Source organism: Phacochoerus africanus, chromosome 13 (genome assembly GCF_016906955.1).
Source record: "Phacochoerus africanus isolate WHEZ1 chromosome 13, ROS_Pafr_v1, whole genome shotgun sequence".
Taxonomy (NCBI): Eukaryota; Metazoa; Chordata; class Mammalia; order Artiodactyla; family Suidae; genus Phacochoerus; species Phacochoerus africanus.
This window is the reverse complement of record NC_062556.1, coordinates 19,267,172-19,289,188: the sequence shown is the minus strand read 5'-3', so window position 1 is coordinate 19,289,188 and position 22,017 is coordinate 19,267,172. Positions and strand designations below refer to the sequence as shown.

The following is a 22,017-nucleotide window of genomic DNA, read 5'->3' as shown; positions in this document are numbered from 1 at the left end:
ATTAAGTTTGACTCCCTTTTTATGAGTAGTCTTTGAGACTTATCCTAACACCAGGAGACCTTTTTAGCTGTTTCTTTTCCTGGTTCTCTTCTAGATGGTCTAGGCTTTAGCTTTTTGCTCTCATAGATCTGTTAGCTCCCTCTTACTTGCCTCTATCACAGTTGCCTTGCTTTCACCAGTGCTCTTGTCCTTGAATATCCTCACACTTCATTTTAAATGAAGTTGATTTCCTTGGGGTGAATGGAGGATCTCTGTTTTTAAGGCCTGCATCTCCCTTAGGCACCACTTCTGTGCTGCTGCTTTGGAGGAGGTCAGGAAGGGGGCAGTGGTCTCCTGGAATGATATCTCTGCTTTAAGTGCAGAGCACTGAGAAGAGGCAATAGCCCCTGGTCTTCCCAGATTGCCTTTCTTGGCAGGAACCTATGTCCTATAAACCAGCTGGCAAGAGAAGTCAGGTTTTTTTTTTGTTTTGCTTTTTGTTTGTTTTGTTTTGGGGAGGTGTGTGCCCTCTGCATGCTGAAGTCCCTGTGCCAGTGATCAAACCCCCACCACAGCTATGGGCAGTGACAACGTCAGATCCTTAACCTGCTGTGCCCCAGGGAACTCTGAGAAGTCAGTAGTTTTTTTATTTTAAATTTTTTTTCTTTTCTGGGTGCCCCATGGCATATATGGAGTCCCTATATGACAGATCTGAGCCACAGTTATAACCTATACTGTAGCTGTAGCAGTGCCGGATCCTTTAACCCACTGTGCCAGGCTGGGGATTGAACCTGTGTCCCTGTACTCTAGAGATGCTGCCAATCCTGTTGCGCCACAGTGGGAACTCCAAGAAGTCAGTATTTTTGATTTGCTTTATGCCTAGTAGTAAAATTTTCCCCTGAAAGTGGAGGATGGGAGCCCCAGGCCTCCCAGCTCCTCTTGCCTGGGGTAGACCTTCTGCAACACAGACCTGAGGGTGATGAGAGATGCGGGTTGCCTGCTCTTCCCAGAAAGAGAAGGCTGGGAGCTGGGAAGAGAGGAGCTCCGTGTCTCTACTGCACCTACCAGGGTTAGAGCTTCATTATGCTGGGTTTGCTGGAGAGAAGGAGGAATGAGGTTTGCTTTGAATTCCACAGACTGTCATTGTTCTCACCAAGATTTAGTAGGTTTTCAAAGAAAAAAAATTTAGTAGGTTTTCTCAAAGAAACGCTTACTTTTTGCGTATGCTTTCAGGAAAATTTTCAGAGACTTAAATTTTGTAAACCGTTTTTACCAATTATAGTTATCATATTAGGGAGTAGGTCTGCAGAGATCCTTCTACCATTACAGAAGTCATTGTCCTAAATAAGTAGGTTTTATTGTACTTTTCAGTTGTGTTATTTCAATGAGACTATTAGTTAAATAGGCTTTTATGATCTGTTCTGAGATTCTAACCAGATCAAGATTCAATTACAGAATGCATTCGGGGTTACAAATGCACATATGGAATCCAATCCTTTTGTAATTTGAAATTATAGTATTGTAGAAAATGTCATAAGTTGGAAAATCTACTTTTAACTTTGTTTTATAATGGTCTACTTTAAAACATGTATCCTTCTTAAAATAAGAATAAAACATGATAAAATTGATTTGTAAGTTATGAAAAAAATTAAAAAGTAACTTTTTAAAAAGCCGCAATGTTAATACAATTATTTCTTCATTTCAGGACATGTGAACTTATATATTTGTCACAACACAGCAGTTCGTGAGTACTTCAAAACATGTTATTTTTCACTTTTTGGGTTTTTTTAGACATTTTTTGAAATGCTCCCAAACATGTTAATAATTTCAGGGTTAGTTTAATTGATTATTCCATGCTGCTCCACAAATTAAACTCATAGATTTAAGCCCTTTACAGATTATTTATCTTTTCACAAAGAAAGTGGTATGAAATCCATGCTTTTTACTACAAGGGAAAACTAATAAGGTTAAAGTTGATTCAGTGCAACTCTGGAAGAAATGCTAATTCATTGACAAAAATCTTTATTGAGCGTGTATTATAGGCGTTTTTTAAACTAAGACTCAGAACATAATTTTTGTGTAAGAATAAATATGTCTATATTAAAATTCCCAAGTAGTCTTTTTAAATCTGTGATGCATATTTCAAGAGTATATCATTGTACGAGTTTTTCTTTGGAAATGGAATGAGTGGTATATGAGATTTTTTTTTTTTTTTGCCCCACTGACGAATAATACTGAAGATGATCGATACAAAGGGAAATTATATATTTATTAGTTAAACCTAATTAATTCCATTTGTTAACTGCAATAGGTGACTGACTTAAAATTTATGAAGGCATAGTGTTAAAGAGGTAACTAGAGTCACCCAAATCTCTATTTTCTTGCTTATATAAAATTTATTTTAATGAGAAAACAGAGCAGAAGAGTATTAATTGCAAAGCAGGTGTGTCATACCACCTCCTGTGCATATTTTTAGATTAGAATTGAAGCTATTTAATATTTTCTGTAAAAAATTATATTACTCTGTGGGAAAATAAAAATATCTTGGTAGAAGCATAACTGAATTGAGGCAAATTGAATTCATGTCTAAATTGTGCATTTAAAATGGACTGCAGGAGTTCCCGTCCTGTTGCAGTGGAAACGAATCCGACTAGGAACCGTGAGGTTGCGGATTCGATCCCTGGCCTCGCTCAGTGGATTAAGGATCTGGCGTTGCTGTGGCTGTGGTGTAGGTCAAAGACATGGCTTAGATCCTGCATTGCTGTGGCTGTGGTGTAGGCCAACGGCTACAGCTCCGATTGGACCCCTAGCCTGGGACCCTCCGTATGCCTTGGGTGTGGTCCTAAAAAGACAAAAAAAAAACCACCTATATTCTATTATGCAGTCAATTTTAGTCTGTAATTGTGAAAAAGGAAAAAAAAGGTGTAGTTGGAAAATTGTCAGTGTGAAATTTTTTTTTCTTTCTATTTGTTTACTAGAATATCTACTGAAATAAATTCTATGTTGGTGCTAAAAGTTTCTTGGATCACATTTTTACTAGCTAAAGGTAAAGTAATTATGTTTTGTTACATGATAATGTTTCAGATGTGATAATTGATAATTATTTTGAGTAAACTCAAAATTTTAATTCAGTTTAATGTTGCTCCTCCTTCTCCCTAATTCTTTGTGTGGGTTTTTAAGTGTTAGCAAGTTCTCGTAATTCTGGTACTGGAGGCAACCTTGAAAGTGTCATTTTGTTTCTGCTTCTAATATTTTTCATTCTTTCTTCCTTCTTTTCCTTTTTTAAAGAATAATGTTACTGTTCTCATAAATGATATATATTCATGATAAAGAATTCAAATAATACAGCAAAATGCAAGGAAAAATGTAGAAAAATTACCCCAAACTCACCTAGAAATAATCATCATTAAAATTATGTGATTGTATGCACAAAAATATATCTGGAATGACATTCTGATGAGAAAAAAAGGTGGGTGGATGAGTGCATTCACAAACAGAAAATTTTCTAAAAATAGGATCATATCATTGTGCTATGTTTCAGATATAAAAATTTATTCAAATTTTACAGAAGAAAATAAGAGGAATGGAAGGAATTGCTTAAATTTATATAAATGTTTTGTCACTTAAGCAGTGTTATTTCCTAAAATATTTCTCTAAGATGATGAAAAAACATTATGAAATATTAAAAGGTTAGAATCTTTATTTAACTTTGTGTTTTGAGTTAAAGCAATATATATTAATCTACTCTAAAGAAAGAATTCTCATCTTCCTGTCACCTCCCTATTCTCTACTTTTAGATTTGCTCATTTTTTTCTTATTGCATTATCAAAGATAATAATATTTATATTCTGTTCTGTAATTATAATTTATTTAATCTCACTTCTGTATTTAAATGGATTCTAAGCTTATTGTCACTTGTATCATAGCTTCTCCATTTCTGAGTTCTTTATTTTGGTTTATCCTTAGCTGGCTAGATTTTCCCATGAAGGAGTTTTTCAAAAAAGGATTTCTGACACCATGTTTTCTATGTTTGGTATGTTTATAAATTGTGTCCTTAGTCTTTATACTTGAAGAACAACTTGATTGTGTATCTATTGTATTGTTGGGTTTTTTCCCCCTCAGGACGCTGTTATCTGGAAGTGATCATTGTTGTTGAGAAATGTGAGCCCAGCTCAGTTTTTCCTCCTCATTTTCTTCCCTGGATACGTGAAGAATGTCTTTTTTAAAAAATTTGAGATTCATTACATCAACCAGGATATCTCTTGATTTTTATTTTTCTGTATTAGTTTTTCTTGGAGCACTGTTTTCCTTTTTAAACTGAAGGTTTTGCTGTTCATTTCAGAGAAATTTTATTTAGCATACTGCACTTTAAAATTTAGCATGTTTATTCTGTTATGTTTTGAGAACATTAACTATCTTATGTGGGATTGATTTTGTCCTCCACATTCACTGTCTTCTCTCATATTAGTCTAACCTTTGGTCTTTTTCTTAGGTATTGACTATTTTTGTTTCAAGCGTTTCTGCTATTTTGAGCTTCAAGATGAGATTCTCAATCTGATTTTTTTCCCCTGCTCATGTTGTGACTCTATCTTTTAATTCTCTTTTTTATTTTCTGTAGGTTTGCATAATCACTGTGCTTCCCACCCACACCCCTGCCCCACTGCTAGAGCTTTACATGGGCAACCCCGACCTGATGAGGTTCTGTTTTCTCAGATGTAGTGTGACTAAATCTCCCTTTGCTCACTTTACACTTTATCTGTGATTTATATTGCCCAAGAGCTGTAATATGAGAGCTGAATTTTTGTATTATTATACTTTTAGTCAGAGGATGAGGGAAAAAGTAGAGACCTTGTCTGAAACGACATGCATTTTTATTGTTCTAAGATTTTTTTTTTTGTCTTTTGTCTTTTGTTGTTGTTGTTGTTGCTATTTCTTGGGCCGCTCCCGCGGCATATGGAGGTTCCCAGGCTAGGGGTTGAATCGGAGCTGTAGGCACCGGCCTACGCCAGAGCCACAGCAACGGGGGATCCGAGCGTCTGCAACCTACACCACAGCTCACGGCAACGCCGGATCGTTAACCCACTGAGCAAGGGCAGGGACCGAACCTGCAACCTCATGGTTCCTAGTCGGATTCGTTAACCACTGCGCCACGACGGGAACTCCTGTTCTAAGATTTTTGTTAGAATGAACTGTAAAACAGGTACTTTATATCCTGTTTCCATAACAGGATTTTGTTAGGATTCAGAATGTTCCCTAATTCAGTGTATTGTACTGAAGTCTTTACATTAGTCAGAAAGTTGCTATAGTTGTTTACTTCCTTCATTTTGCCTTTCTCTCATCAGTAATTTTCTAATCTAAGTAAGAAGAGGAGAAAGATGAGGATACTCTGAGTCATTATCTCTCAGATTTGGTATTGCTACTAGCATTTCACCAGTACTTTTTTTTTCAGTTTGAGATAGTGATTTTATGTCTTCCTGATATGTACCCAGAAGTAGAGTTGCTAGGTTATATAGCAATTCTACTTCTAAATTTTTAAGGAACATCCATACTGTTTTTCCAATTTACATTCCCACCAACAGTATACAAAGGTTCCTTTTCTCCACATCCTTGCCAACACTTGTTATCTCATGTTTTGTAAATAACAGCCATTCTGACAGATGTGAGATGATATCTCATTGTGGTTTTGATTTACATTTCCCTGACTGGTGACATCGAGAACTTTTTCATGTACTCATTGTCCATTTGAATATCTTCTTTGGAAAAATGTCTGTTCAGCTCCTTTTCCCCATTTTTAATTGAAGAAAAAAAAATTTTTTTTGGTGTTTTGCCATTGAACTGTGTGTGGTCCTTATATATTTTGGATATTAACCTGTTATCAGATATGTGATTTGCAGATATTTTCTCCCATTCTATAGGTTGCCTTTTCATTTGGTTGATTCTCCCCCCTCCTTTTTTTTTTTTTTTGACTGTGCAGAAACTTTTTAATTTGATGTAATTCCATTTGTTTATTTACAAATACAGTTTTTTCCGTTCATTTTATTAGGTATTGGAAGAGAGATTCTTTGACTTCACTCGATTTTTTAACTAGAGGTCTTGATATCATTCTTTACCTTTATGGTATTTCTTAGCAACTTCTAAGTGTATTACAGAGGTATTTTTGCACCATACATTTGGATATAGAAAACCCATTTGATATAAGGTTACCTTTTTCTCACAGAGTTTCTACACCTTCAGTACTGGGATTATTAGTAGTTTAGCAGTCAGATACCAGTAATATAGAAAATGAATCAAATTAAACTTCTCCTTTAAAAATATTGCACAACATAGAGCCATAAGTGAATCTGTCATTGCTGTGTAGTATGTATATTTTGTGTAGCTACACCATTTTTTTCCTTAGGTACTTATTATATGCACTTATTTCCTCACAGCTCTTGTAGTTGTATATTATACAAACTTTTAGGATTTTGTGCTAAATAATTATTTTATAGATGACTTTACAATTATATACTAATTTTGATATTTTAAAAATGAATTTGGTTATTAAAATGTTTTCGAGGGAGGTTAAAACTGAAAGTATACAGAGTTTCATAAATAAATAGAATTGAGGATTAGCATATATCCTTCTTCAGAATGGTTTTCAAAGGTAATGAATTTTGTAACTCTTATCAAAACTAGAAGCAAGTTCAAAGAAGGAAAAATCAAAATAAATTTAGACATAGGGACTGAATTATGAAAATAATAGCTAAATGTAAAATTCTCATGGTAGACTTATACTTCATTTATAATTTCGTAATGTTCTGAAATTTGATATTTCAAATCTGACTGAATTTTTGCAAAAAAAAATCTTTAACATGCTTCTAGTGGTTGTTGAATAAATGAGTATATGGATACACCCATACCCACAATTTCTCCCAATTTAAAGACCTCAATCTCCATCTTCAAATGTGAACCTTTTTTGTTTTCAGGGGAAGTATTACAAATGGAAGATGATCTGGTGATCTCATTTCAGTTAATGCTATGTGTTCTTGACTATTTTATCAAACTCTCACCTCCTGCATTGCTCAAAGAACCATATAGTAAGTATTTTATAAGTAATTTATACCCCTCCCACTTCATCATTCAACAGTTGTTTATTGATTTCTACTAGATCTGAAACTTGGTTCTAGAGCCAAGGTAATACTTTAAAAAAAAGTCAGATATGGGAGTTCCCATCGTAGCTCAGTGGTTAACGAAGCTGACTAGTATCCATGAGGACACAGGCTCTATCTCTGGCCTCACTCAGTGGCTTAAGGAGACGGTGTTATTGTGAACTGTGGTATGGGTCACAGACATAGCTTGGACCCAGTGACTGTGGCTGGCAGCTGTAGCTCCAGTCGGACCCCTGGCCTCGGAACCTCCATTTGCTGCAGTGGCCCTAAAAAGCAAAAAAAAAAAAAAAAAGTCAAATATGGACTCTGCCTTTAAGTAGTATAAGATATAGAAGGACAGATAAGTAAGCGAGTAATTAGAATTTGTGTTTGAAAGTAGTCTGTGCCAAAATCTGGCAAATCCTGTGGGAGTTTAGGAGATGAGGTTTTCTGAGCTGGGGAAGACCAAGAAAAACCATATAAAAGTGGTGGCAAATAAATTGAGTGTTGAAGGAGTAGTTCGGTTTGATTGTTGTGGTAAGTTAGGGAAGGGCATTCCAGGTAAAGGGAAAATCAAAAGGCAAGGCACCAGAGTTCCTGCTGTGGCTCAGCAGGTTAAGAACCTGACTAGTATCCTTGAGGATGCAGGTTCAATCCCTGACCCCTCTCAGTGGGTTAAGGATCCAATGTTGCCACAAGCTGCAGCAAAAGCCACAAATGTGGCTTTGATCTGACGTTGCTGTGGCTGTGGCATAGGCTGGCAGCAGACGCCCAGATTTGACCCCTAGCCTGGGAACATCCGTTTGACACAGGTACGGCCCTAAAAAAAAAAAAAAAAAAAAAGGCAAGGCACAGATATGAATGAAACTCCCTGGGAAGGTGGCCCATTCTACAGAAACAGATTAAATTCTTATTATTGCATGCTATAATGATTATGTAACTGGGTTTTTTTTTTTTTTTGCATATGAGACATAATTGATCCACTTCAGTGGATGACGCGATGGCAAGTATAAATAATAACTGTTGCTGAAATAATTAGATAGTATTAAGCAAAGATAAGTCATATTTCTCTTAGAATGGAATTGCTTCCTTTGGTGGCATGGGGAGTAGGATTTAAAATCACTTATTACACTATAGAATAGTGTAAAGGCAGCCTTAACCGATTCCTTACTCCTAAAATGGTGGAGCTATTAGTAATACTATAATTCAGGACAGATCAAGACATGGAAGTCTCAAAGTGTAGTTGAAATGGCCGAAAAATTGAAGCCTAATTAATCTTCATGAGCCATACCTTCATGGAATGTGAAGTCTGGAGCAGAATTTTGAAAACGTGTTGAATATGGTTTGACAGAAAAGGCAGGTCATTGATCGGAAATCACATGCAAAATAGAGAAAAAATAGAAAATGTTATATTTAAAAATATTCTGAATTTTAAAAAATTTATATGCTTTTTCTTCACTTTAAAAAAATGTCATGACTTTAATGTGGCATGTAAGTTTGAGGTTGTCAGGCTTTGTTCTTTTGGATGATTTGAACGTTTGTTTAATTCTCTAAATGCCATTAAAAGAGAAACCAGGATGAGATGTTGAATTGACAGGCTGTGGTAAACTTTCGGTTTGGTTTTTATTATGGAGAATTTTTGTTAACAAAAAAAAGAAAGTAGCAGAGTAACTCTCCATGTGTTTATCACTTGTCCTCCATGTGTAACTTATTGTCAACCCATAGTCCTATCCACTTGCCCAGTTCTACCATCTATTTTATTTTGAAGGATTCTGAAGGCATACCATTTCACCCTTATAAATTTCAGTATGTATCTCCTGAAAGATAGTCTTTTTAGAAAGCATAATGACAGTACCATTGTCACACCTAAAAATCAATTAATAGTGATTCCTCACTTCCACTGGATATCTAGTAAGTGTCCATATTTTGCATTGTCTTATAAAAGTAATTTTAAATTTAAGTAAGTTTTACAGGTTGACTAAATAAGAACCTAAATAAGATTGAGTGTTTGGAATTGGTTTATGTACTTTTAAAACTTAAAAAGTTCTTCTCCTATCGTTCTCCCTTTTTTCCCTTATAATTTATTTATTAAAAAATCAGGTGGTTCTGTTGACTTTTCTATGGTTTAATTTTTACTGACTGCATCCTAGGGTATAGTTTAACATGTTCCTCTATCCTCTCAATTTCTCGTAAATTGTTAGTTGGTCCTAGAGGTGGTTAATACTCTTTATACATAGTCACCTGAAATCCCTTTAGTAGCTAAATCCACATTCAGTTTGAATTGGAAGTGCTCAAAATAATTCAGGTGATTTTAAAAAAATCACAATTTAGCATTACATTATTATATTTATATGCTTATTTTTTAAAGCATCATACTTTATAGGTATTTGCTAAAACTTTAAAAATTTATTTTTATCCTGAATCTAGAAACTTGAATGCATAAATACTTTTTTATTACTGTTAAGACTCTTTTAAGAAAGAAAACGTTTTTCCCCTTGTGGATTAAGTAGGATACACTTTGATTTAGTATATAAGTTGGCTATTTCCCTTGCCTTTTTATTTTTTATTTATTTATTTATTTATTTTGTCTTTTTGCCATTTTTCTTGGGCTGCTCTCGTGGCATATGGAGGTTCCCAGGCTAGGGGTTGAATCGGAGCTGTAGCCACTGGCCTACGCCAGAGCCACAGCAACGCAGGATCCGAGCTGCGTCTGCAACCTACACCACAGCTCACGGCAACGCCGGATCGTTAACCCACTGAGCAAGGGCAGGGACCGAACCCGCAACCTCATGGTTCCTAGTCAGATTCGTTAACCACTGCGCCACGACAGAAACTCCTCCCTTGCCTTTTTAATATTTGTTTATGGGGCTTTAAGTTTCTTTTTGGGCTTGTTAGGGGCAGAAGAGAATAGGAATGGTAAAAACGATTACCAGTATATAACTTACAATAGATATTCAATAAATAGATGAAAACATTAGCTTTTTAATGAAACCTAATAAAATTTAAAAGTAGCAGAATGTTACCAAAATTATTTCTGACCTTCCAAGTTATAATTAGAATACTTCATTATTTTATACAGTGGAATGTGCAATTGTTCTTATCTAATTTACCATTTTTACAGAAACAGCTGTAATACCTATTAATGGTTCACCTCGAACACCAAGGCGAGGTCAGAACAGGAGTGCACGGATAGCAAAACAACTAGAAAATGATACAAGAATTATTGAAGTTCTCTGTAAAGAACATGAATGTAATATAGATGAGGTAATTTAACTTCATGATTTCTTTAAAATAGTTAAAGTAGATTTAGATGTAAGTTTTCCTAACAGTGTATAATTCTTTATGATGAGCTTGCTTTTTGTAATTAGTGCCAACTCTTTTGCAGTAGTGATATACTTAGAAAAAGTTTAATTTTCATATTCAGTTACTTTGATTTTAAAGAGAGTAGCACCCTCACTCTGGAATCACTGAAATGTACATCATTAAGACAGTACTTTTCAAATGTATTTGTTCTTTGATTCCTCTGTGGTTATGGATACCCCTAATGTTTTAAAGTATCCTGCTTAAAAAAAACCCTAGTGTTTTGGTTTAGTGATAAGTGATACCAACAATGAATTTCTGTTCAGCCTTCTACAGTTGCTCTCTTTCTGAATATCACACCAGATGTTAATGACTGGTAGAGAATACACGAACACCCAAGAATTGCTTATTTTGTTAATAAAATCCGGAATGTAAGAATTGGAAGCCATCTTACAAGTAATATACTCAGCCTCCTTTTAGTACTGAGTAAACAAGCTTTAGAGACTGATAGCTGATTACTAACAGAGTCTGTACTTCAGAACATCTGCCTCTTTCACTGTACCATGCTCTTTCTCTCTCATATATTGTTATTTTGTCTGTAATTCTCTACCACCAGATAGCTGTATGAAATGTTGCGACTTTGAAATTTCACTGTCAACTCTAGGAAGGAATGGGGTATGATCTCAAAATCTAGTTTAAGAAGTGTTGGAATGATTATTCAAGATATCTGGTTTCAGCATCGTGGCTTTTGTTAATTTCAACAAATAAGTCATATAGATGCATCAACTTTATACATTTTTTTTTACTTTTTTTAGACTCAAGTGATCTTTACTACTAAGCTGATAAATGTAGTTGAAATTTTTTTTTTTACCTCAATCTGTTGCTTAATCCCTCAAGATAATGAATAGGAATAAATGCAGTTTTCTAATTCCTGGTTGTTAATTATCTGGTTTTCAGAACTGCTTAAAAAATTGCATCTAAGTAATCAGGAATAAATCATGTTTTTCCTTTTTATTTTAAATAATTCTTTCATAATTTAGAATGTAATAATGATTTTTAAAGTGTAGGTGATTAGCAGCTTTGGTGTTAAGTCACATTAATTACTTGACACGATTATTTACAGAGCCATTTATGTTTATATAACTATTGATTATGGTTATATATTCATTGGTTGGTCACACTAATTGGTTAAATAGAACTACCTACCTTATAATTATTCCAGTCGAGTGAGAATTAATTAAAAAACAGTACTAATAAGTATTACAGAAGCTTAATTCTTAAAACTTACTTGTGAAGTAGATAGGAACTTAGGAAGATATTAGATTATTTCTACCTTAATTGAATGTAGATCCCAAAGTTGGAAAAGGAGGTTAAATGAAGAAAAGTAAGTTGTTTCAAATTCCGTAACACATGGCCAGTGAGGAATAGCTGGGGCTACAACTCCAGATTTTCCAAATACTGTCTTTAGTATCCATGTTGAATATAGGATTTTTGTATGAAATGGCATCATTCCACAAAACATTTTCATTTGGTTTTGAATGGAATTGTTGGATATTCATATGTGAAATCATTTTCTTATGAAAGTAGGTTATTTTCCTAAGGTCATGCTAAAATAATTGACTTGCTGTTCCCTAAGCCAATATATGTGTGAAGTGGCACAAAAATATGCTTTGGGCAGAATTCTAAGGCATTATTGAGAATGAAGAGTCTTGGCTCTGATGCTAGACAGATTGGGTTTCAGTTCCAGCTCTGTCACTTCCTAGCTGTGTAACTTTGGTTACTTTGCTTAATTTTTTTGAGCCTCCCATCTTTTCACCATTCGTTAAATGTGGCATTTTGAAGTTGGTTTCAATGCATTTTCTTTTTAGAAATCCCATTTCATGAACAGTTTCCCCTTGCACTTCCATCTTAGGACCTGAAATCTGTCTCACATAAATTAAAATGTGAATAATTGAATTAATTATAAATAAGCTCATACTTGGTTGAGTGTAATTTATTGATCACAATGTCAACATCATTCTAATGTTAATAGTGAGATTTTTTAAAAATTTTAATGGTTATGTAACTTTATCTTTTTCAGGTGAAAAATGTTTATTTCAAAAATTTTATACCTTTTATGAATTCTCTTGGAATTGTAGCCTCTAATGGACTTCCAGAGGTAATCTGAAAGAAATCATAATAAAAAGTTTGAGGACTTTTGGGAGGGAGGAATAATTGTCTAAATTTCTTAAGATCACTATTGTATATTAAATATTTTTTACTCAAGGAAAGAATCTAAGTAGAATTGTGGTGAATCAACTGTATGTAATAGTAACAAAAAATCCTTTTGAGTACATGCTCAAATGTAGTAATAAGCAGCATTTTAAAATTTATGCTAGAAATTGATTTGTATTGAAATTTCCAAAAATCAAATAGGCACTTGCATTTCTCAATGCTATTAAATATTTAAATATAACTAAATACTCACAATCAAGTTTGGTTCTAATTTGCTTTGCTGCCCTACCTTAAGCATAGGAGGCATGTCAACATTATTGGTATTATTGTGGTTGGAATATCTCTTCTGAGCATTTAAAAAAACTAATTGGAATTAAATTTGGTTGAAATGACTGTGATTGTATTATAGAAATGTTTTACCTTAGTGGTGCGCCATCCATTTATTTCTTTTCCCATTTTGCCTCAAATGTCTTGTTCTTCAGTGAGAACAGAAATTTTTTGTGATAAAATGAAGTATGTGGAGAAAAGGATGCTTAGATAAATGATGAAGAACAAGTACTCAGTAAAGAAGCAATGTTTTAGAAACATCTAATATCAGTCACCAAGACCAGAAGACCTGAAGTCAGATAGCTAGCATCCCGATTCTATCACCTGAGCTGGTAGCTATTCCTTGAATTAACCAGCTTATTCACTTGACAGTTATTAAATGTGTGCTTAGTATGTGCCAGGCATTGTGCAGAAATTGAACTCAGCCTCTGTCACTGAGGTTCTAGTGGGAGAAAAAGACATGAAAGTAGCACATTAGAGGAATCTATAAGAGTCTGATAGATGTGTGCACAGAGTGGTGCTATCTCAGAGGGGGCTACCTAATCCAATGTGGGGCAGCTAGGTTTTTGCAGAAAATTGTTTGGAGGTGATGTGGCTTCTGAGCTGAATGAGGTTTATGAGAAGTGGCATTTCCAAGGGTTGGAGATTATAGATTCAAAGGCACAGTGATATGTGATAGTATGGTCTGTTCCGTGAACTTCAACTCGTTGTTAAGATTGGGATACAGAGCAGCAGAGTGGTAAGATATGCTATGAAAGAGGCAGGAAGGGGACAGATATTGTATTACTGAGTCCTGTTACCAAGTTATGTACCAAAAATAAACTGTTCACAACTAAGGGTCTTGGGCACTGAGAAATTTTTTTCCCTTAGAAGGGATCACAGGATTACTACTAGAAACTTTAAGGGAGCTCCTGTTGTAGCTCAGCAGTAATGAACCAGAGTAGTATACATGAGGATGTGGGTTTGATCCCTGGCCTGGCTCAGTGGGTTAAGGTTCTGGCGTTGCACTGAGCTGTGCTATAGGTCACAGATGCAACTTGGATCCGGAGTTGCTGTGGCTTTGACTGTGATGTAGGCCAGCAGCTGCAGCTCCAATTAGACCCCTAGCCTGGAAGCTTCCATATGCCGTGGGTGGGACCCTAGAAAGAAAAGGAAAAAAAAAAAAAGAAAATTTAAGATAAACTTTACATTTCCCCCAGTATTTTGCATATAGCACTAATAGCTGTCAATTAATAAATGATTGATAGGAGTTCCTGCTGTGACATAGTGGATTAAGAATCCCACTATAGTGGCTTGGGTTGCTGCAGAGGCACGGGTTTGATCCCTGGCCCAGAACAGTGTGTTAAAAGATTCACGGTTGCCGAAAAATGCTGTATACATCACAGATATGGCTTGTATTCAATCCCTCGCCTGGAAACTTCCATTTGCTGTGAGTGTGGGCCATAAAAGAAAAAAAAAAAAAAGATTATTAGTGTCTCACTGAGATAGGGCAGGAATAATAATTAAACCTAATCAAATAGGAATGGTTGTTCTGTCTAAAAAATTTATGCAAACAAAAAGTTTTCATTTAACTGTATTTCTTCCCACCACTCCTTTTACTTATTTTTATATTAAAAGTTTTATTGAGGAGTTCCCGTCGTGGCTCAGTGGTTAACGAATCCGACTAGGTACCGTGAGGTTGCGGTTCGATCCCTGGCCTTGCTCATTGGGTTAGGGATCTGGCGTTGCTGTGAGCTGTGGTGTAGGTCGCAGATGCAGCTTGGAACCCACATTGCTGTGTCTCTGGCATAGGCCGGTGGCTACAGCTCCGATTAGACCCTTAGCCTGGGAACCTCCCTAAGCCACAGGAGCGGCCTAAGAAATGGAAAAAGACAAAAAAGTATAGAAGTATAGTAGATTTCCAATTTTGTATTAATTTCTGCTGTACAGCAAAGTGATTCAGTTACACATATACACGTACCCATTCTTTTTCAGGTTCTGTTCCTGTATAGGTCATCATAGAATAATGAGTAGAGTTCCCTGCGCTGTACAGCGGGTCCTCGTTGACCATCCGTTCCAAGTACAATAGTGTGCATCTGCCAATCCCAAACCCCCAGTCCATGCTTCCCCCCATCTCCTAGCTCTCCTTTTAGAATGCAATTTTAGCTCTCTCTGGCTGGAAACACTTTGGCTTTAAAAAGTCACAGAAAAAGGCATGCTAAGTAGTCATCTATTGGGCATTGGTTTTTATATTGTTAGAAAATTATGAATCAGAACTGATAAAAGAATTATAGATACTAGTAATTGAAAAACTATCTAAAATTGGAAGCTAAACTTTAAGTATGTTAATTGGCTAATTAATTAAGCATGTACTCTTGCCCAAGACACTTAACTGAGGGCAGTTGGAGTGAACCAAAGGATTTAGAAAAGATAGGCAGAATATATATAGTGGAGAAGATTTGTTACAGTGTTTGAAAAATTATTTTATATTGATAAGTGTGGTAGATTAAAAGTGAGGGGTGTGTGGGATGGAGGATCTTGACAATTAAATAGGTTATAACGATACCTATTTTTATCTTAAAATTCCAGTATTGTTCTATTCTTTTCTAAAAAAAAATTTTAATGTATTGGGGTATGTACATAAAATAGGCTTAAAGTGAGAGTTGAAACAAATTAGCTATTTTCTTTACTTCACTTCTAGATATGCTTTATTTGTATTGCATGTGAAGTCTGTATGATATAAAAATAAGTGTATTGCACAAAAATTCTTTAATCTGTACTTTCGTGTAATGAGATTAATGACATGAAGAGGATAGTCATCAATATTTTTTTCTTTTGAGGTGGAAAGTCTTTCTAAACAGTATGAAGAAATTTACCTTAAAAACAAAGATCTAGATGCCAGGTTATTTTTGAATCATGATAAAACTCTTCAGGCTGATCCTACAGACAGGTATAATACATGGTATAGTTTTATTTTTTGATATGATGCTTCATTTTTTCAAAAGTTAATGTAAAAGTGTATTCTCTTGAATTGTCACATAAAACTCTAAAGTAGGAATGGTTGAGAGTTACTACAAGCATACCTGTGAGATACTGTTGCTTCCATTCCTGACCGCTGTAATAAAGCGAATATCGCAATAAAGAAAGTCACAAATTTTTTGGTTTCTCAGAGCATATAAAAGTTATGTTTATATTATACTGTAGTCTTTTAAGTGTTCAATAGCATTGTATCTAAAAAACAAGATATGTATACATTAATTTAAAAATACTTTATTGTACAAAATGCTAATAACCATCGTCTGACAATACAGAGTTTGCAAACCTTCAGTATGTAAAAAACATACTGTCTGGGAAGCACAATAAAGTGAAGTGCAATAAAATGAGACATGCCTATACAGATTTTTTAATCATGCAGTTACTTTTATGTCTTTAGCATGAAATCTTAATATTAACTAAAAATATATATGTGTGTGCATATATGTATATATATATACATATATGTATAAAATTTGGAAGTTAAACACAAGTAAAATGTTTCTGATTTTATTTACATCAAAGTGAAGTTTTTGGAAGGCACAATGATTAAAAAACTTGAGCTTTTGGTATTTTTTAATACTAAACAACTTGGATAATAATATAAAAATCTAACATTCAAGAGAAAAAAACATCTAGCTTTCACTTTCAAAAATACTCTTAATGATTGCAATACCTGATTGTCATAAACCCAGTGGGAAGAAACTCAACTTCAAAATGATGAAAGAAAATTTTTATTTAAGCAACTTTTGTATCTTCTATTTCCCATAATTTTATTACTTGCTTAACTGTTTTATATGCTGTTATAGGGCAACAGAGGCATTATACTGCTTTTTTGACTCATAAGGCACAAATTGTAAATTTTTCATCTGATGACTTTGCTTATCATTATTTAGTTTGGAAATGCAGAGAACACCACGAAAAAGTAACCCTGATGAAGAGGTGAATGTGATTCTGCCACAGACTCCAGTTAGGTATGAATTTTCTTACTTTTGACTTGCATTATAATTATTTATTCAGTGCTTTATAGTGCTTCAGGTTTATTCATTTGTTTCATTCTGTATTTACACATACATGCAAAAAACATATATCGAGGGCTCTTTGCGATATATGTTACTAGTTGCTGAGCATACAAATTATTAGACATAGTTCTGTCTGTCCTTAAGGAGTAAAGCCTAGAGTGAGAATGTGTTCCATCTTAGTATATGAGAAAGGAAGTATCGCCATTTGCTCTGTATGTAACCTTGAAGGATTAAAACCATTTTTTATGCCCTTTTCCTCCCTTACTTCCCATGTCTAGACTGTTATCAAGTCTCGTTGACTCTACCTCCAGAGTATTTCTTGAGTCCATCTACTGTTCTTCATTCCTACTCTTACAACCCTTGTCCAAGATTATCTTTCTGTTGGATTTTTTGGTAGTGGCCTACTAACTGATCTTACTGTTTCTACTTTAATGACTGTTCCTCTCTCCTCACCACCAAATATATTCTCCAGAGAGTCCCCAGGATAATATTCTAGAAATAGAATGTGCACTGTGCTACTAAGTCTTGGGCTCGCTTCCTATTGCAGTTGGAATCAATGCAAATTCCTTAATAGTGTCTACAAGACCTTGTATGATCTAGCTTCTGTTGCCTTTCCAGCCTCATTTTGTTTTCCTGTTCATTATGTTCTAGCTATTTTCCTAAACTCTGCAAGCTCTTCTTTTGTACTCAAGGACTTTCACACTTGCTTTTTCCTCTTCTGAAACTGTGCCTTCTTTTCTATGAATTACTAACTGCTAGTCTTCCTTTAGGTTCACAAATAATTACTTTTTTGAAGATTTATTTCTCTCTGAAGTATTTTCCTTTATTATTCTTTCTCACAGCATCCTTATTCTATTCCTTCACAATGTGTATCACAGTATAAATTCATTTGTGTATTTGCTTATTTTTGTCAATACCCACAATAGCCTTGAAGTCTGTACCATGTGGACCATGACTTTTTGGTTCACCATTTAATAATTAGGACCTAAGATAATACTTGGTACATAGTAGGCAGTCAGTAATATTTTCAAATTAGAACATAGCCATATAAAGATACATTTTTTAAAAATATAGTTAGTGGGATGACACAGAAGAGAAGTGATGTTTGAATTGAATTTCGAAACATGTAAGTTTGTGTTGCAGTAGATTGTGACAGGTGCAAAGACATGGAAGTATGAGAAAACACAGTGTGTCTGGGGAATTATAAGCAGTTTAGTCCATTATAATGGACTAAACAGGAAGATGAAATGGCAGGAGAGGAGGGTGGGTATCAGATAATGAAGGGCCTTCTAGTCCATACTCAGAAGTTTGGGTTTGAGCTTGTGTAGGATATATCCTGTTGTCGTACATGGGCATTAAGGGGTAGGATAAAATCAGACTTGATTTTTGAAAGTTTACATGGTTGTAGTTTGTGAAGACATGAACAGAGGGGACGTGGTGAGAAATAGATCTGTCAACTGTCACAGTGGTTCCTAACCAGGAGTGTGAAGTAGGATAACCCAAGGAGGTTTTTTTTCCCGAAGTGTGTCTGCCTAGACGCTGCTTCTTTAGTGAGTCAAAATCTCTGTCATCATGTCCTATTGCAGTAATTCACCTGAGAGATGCTGAAGATGCAAACCAAGAGGTAGACAGTGGGAATGAAAGAGCAAGAATGGGTTTGATAAATAGTGGATGAATTCATATTTAGAATATTGTTCTTAAGGCATTTGTTAGATATGAAGAAGATAATGTTATAAGTAGTAGGATATAAGGATCTAATAGATTTGGAATCATCATGGGCAGTTAAAGCCAGAAAAAGCAGATGAGGTTGCCTGAAATGGTGGTGTATAATAGCAAGAATGAAGAATGCATTTAAAGAGTAAAATGCATTTGAGTAAGGAGAATGAGAGAGTGACTGGGGAGGCTGGAGAAAGGAAGGAGAAGAAAGGAAGGAGAAAGTTTCAGAACAGAGCAAATGTTTGTCAAATGCCTCAAGAAAATCGAGTATCATAACAAATAAGAAAGATCTTTGGGTTTTAGCAGTTGGTCACTTGTAGCTTTAGTCATTGTGGCTTAAGTAGATTAGTGGATGTATGTACATGTCATAGAAGCAATATATCTAAAAATTGAGCAAGTGTAGATATCAGTTTAGAGAGACCTGACTGAGAATGTTAAACATATTTTATTTAATAATATCTTTAGGACCTTTTCAGCCGTAAACATTCTGCAGAATAGATTTACTGCTTTTCCAAAATTGGAACATTAATATTTACCGTATACCACACACAAAATATATGATCAAAGAGATCTTAAGAGACTGACCTACTTTTATGTTTTAGCAATGATGACTTCTAAAATTATGTATGCCAAAGTTTCCGTCATGGCTCAGTGGTTAGCGAATCCGACTAGGAACCATGAGGTTGCAAGTTCGATCCCTGGCCTCGCTTAGTAGGTTAGGGATCCAGCATTGCCATGGCTGTGGTGTAGGTTGAAGACGTGGCTCAAATCTGGTGTTGCTGTGGCGTAGGCCGGCGGCTACAGCTCCGATTGGACCCCTAGCCTGGGAACCTTCATATGCCGCAGGTGCAGCTCTAGGAAAAGACAAAAAAAAAATTATGTATGCCTTCTTTTTTGAAGATCTTGGTAAAAGACTGTGACTTGGCTCTTTACTTGGATTACTAAACATTTTACTGCCTTTATTTGAAAAATTTTAATATATAATTGTACTAATGTTTTCTTAAAAGAGTAACATTTTATGCCAGTTTACATGTTTTCTCCTTAAAATAATATTGGTACTTTGACCAGTTGTTTTATTGATACATCATTTTATTAGTAAATAAGCATTATCAGTTCTTTAATTATTAACTTAGTGATTACGGACATATCCTTTCTTAAAGTTTAAGTGAAATGTAATTGCTTATAAACAACAGTACACTGAGGGTTTTGTAAAGTCTGATTTCATAGAACTTCTTCAAGATAAACAAGAGACAGTGGGATTGAAGATATGTATAATTGATAAAATAGATACATAGCATTTTTTTCTTTTGTTCATTCATTGCTAACACTTCTTCCTATTTTTTTCTAGGACTGTTATGAATACTATCCAACAATTAATGATGATCTTAAATTCAGCAAGTGATCAACCATCAGAAAATCTGATTTCCTATTTTAATGTAAGCCATATGTGAAACATTATTTATTGTGATATGTTGGCAAAGAAATCTGAAATCACAAGTTAACATACTGAGTGTTTTTTTAAAACACCCATTTCCCAATCAATATGTAGTTATTATCTTATTTCTTGCTTTTTTAGCCCTCTAAAATAGATATTTTTAGTATTATTTTATTTAGATAGTGTAATTTTTTGATTTTTCTCATATTTACTCTTTGCCTTGCTCACCATTCTTTCTTGCAGCTTAACCTCACTTCCAAAATTATTTTCTTCTTTCTTCGTATGTATCTTTCAGTAATTCCTTTAGTGAGTGTTAGTTTGGGATGAACTTAGAAGGTTTTCTTTCTTTTTTTTTTTTTTGTCTTAAAGTATCAGTTTTTTGTTTGTTTGTTTGTTTTTTTGTCTTTCTGTCTCTTTAGGCCATACCTGCGGCATATGGAGGTTCCCAGGGGTCTAGTTGGAGCTATAGCCTCTGGCCTACGCTAGAGCCACAGCAATGTGGGATCCAAGCCGTGTCTGCAACCTATACCAGCTCATGGCAACGCCGGATCCTTAACCCACTAAATGAGGCCAGGGTTTGAACCTGCGTCCTCATGGATGCCAGTCAGGTTCATTAACCACTGAGCCACGACAGGAACGCCTGTCTTAAAATATCTTTACTTTTACTTTTTGTAATATAGTCTACCTAGATCTTCAATTCTAGATTGGCCTGTACATTCACTTAATAATTTGAAGATATTACTTTACTATTTGCTGGCTCTCACTGTTGCTATTAAAAAATGTTCTCTCAGTCCAACTATTGTTCCTTTGTAGTTAATCTGTCTTTTCTCTCTAGCTGCTAAGATCTTTCCTTTGAATATGACATTAGACAGGATTTAGCATTTGCCGTATCTCTATAGTCTTTTTTATTTAGCCCATTTTCTTTTTTCTTTTCTTTTTTTTTTTTTTTGTCTTTTATAGGGCCACTCCTGCAGCATACGGAGGTTCCTAGGCTAGTGGTCTAATCAGAGCTGTAGCCTCCGGCCGACGCCAGAGAGCCACAGCAACGCGGGATCTGAGCCGCGTCTGCAACCTACACCACAGCTCATGGCAACGCCAGATCCTTAACCCACTGAGCAAGGCCAGGGATCGGACCCGCAACCTCCTGGTTCCTAGTCAGATTCGTTAACCACTGAGCCACGACGGGAACTCCTATTTAGCCCATTTTCATTTACATTTCTTGTGTGGCCCTGTGTGCATAACAGTTTGGAACCTCTGACAGACCCTGAGTTTGATACCTGAAGGACCCCTGAAGGACCCCTGCTACCCTTCCTGTACCAAAAAAGAGAGTAAGAGAGAGAATGAAACCCACATCTGTATTCCTTACTTGCTCCTTCACTCCTTGTTTAAAATCATTGGAGGCTTGGCACCCACTGAAATGCTCATCTGTGGAAGCTGGATGAGGCTAGGAGACTTATTAAAATTTGGCATATTCCAGAAACTCTGTGTTTTGTGTAATTAGCATTCCATTTAATATCATAAGCTGCCTGTATTTTTGTCATGTTCTATTGTCATCTTCTTGCTGATGTCCCCCCCCAGCAATTAACAAAGTATTTTCTGTCATCATAATCATAATTGTGTTGGCTTAGAACTGACTTTGTCCAGTTTGCATAAAGTTGCTTTTATTTGTGGATTACCTGTAGCTCAAGAATATTTCCCACACATAGCCACCCAGTTCCTTAGAACTTTTAGAAGGGATAATGATAGGAGTAAAAAGAATGATAGTCACTCTCTTCTTAAATACTGTTTTCAATAGTTCCTCAGCTTTTGGAGTATGTAGGAGCTCTTTTTTATCTTAAACTACTTCAGTTGGGCAGGAAATTCTGCTTCAAAGACATTTTCTGGA

General features: G+C 35.2%; 1 protein-coding gene across 2 annotated transcripts in view; it reads left to right on the top strand.

Annotated features, from left to right (window-relative positions):
* RB1 (RB transcriptional corepressor 1) overlaps positions 1–22,017 on the top strand; it is a 131,925-nt gene that overhangs the window by 39,609 nt on the left and 70,299 nt on the right. For both annotated transcript variants that reach the window (XM_047756420.1, XM_047756421.1), the window contains exons 5-12: positions 1,685–1,723; positions 2,958–3,025; positions 6,945–7,055; positions 10,228–10,370; positions 12,487–12,564; positions 15,767–15,876; positions 16,856–16,933; positions 20,046–20,133. In XM_047756420.1, coding sequence (XP_047612376.1) covers positions 1,685–1,723; positions 2,958–3,025; positions 6,945–7,055; positions 10,228–10,370; positions 12,487–12,564; positions 15,767–15,876; positions 16,856–16,933; positions 20,046–20,133 — 715 coding nt within the window. The remainder of the gene's footprint in view (positions 1–1,684; positions 1,724–2,957; positions 3,026–6,944; positions 7,056–10,227; positions 10,371–12,486; positions 12,565–15,766; positions 15,877–16,855; positions 16,934–20,045; positions 20,134–22,017) is intronic.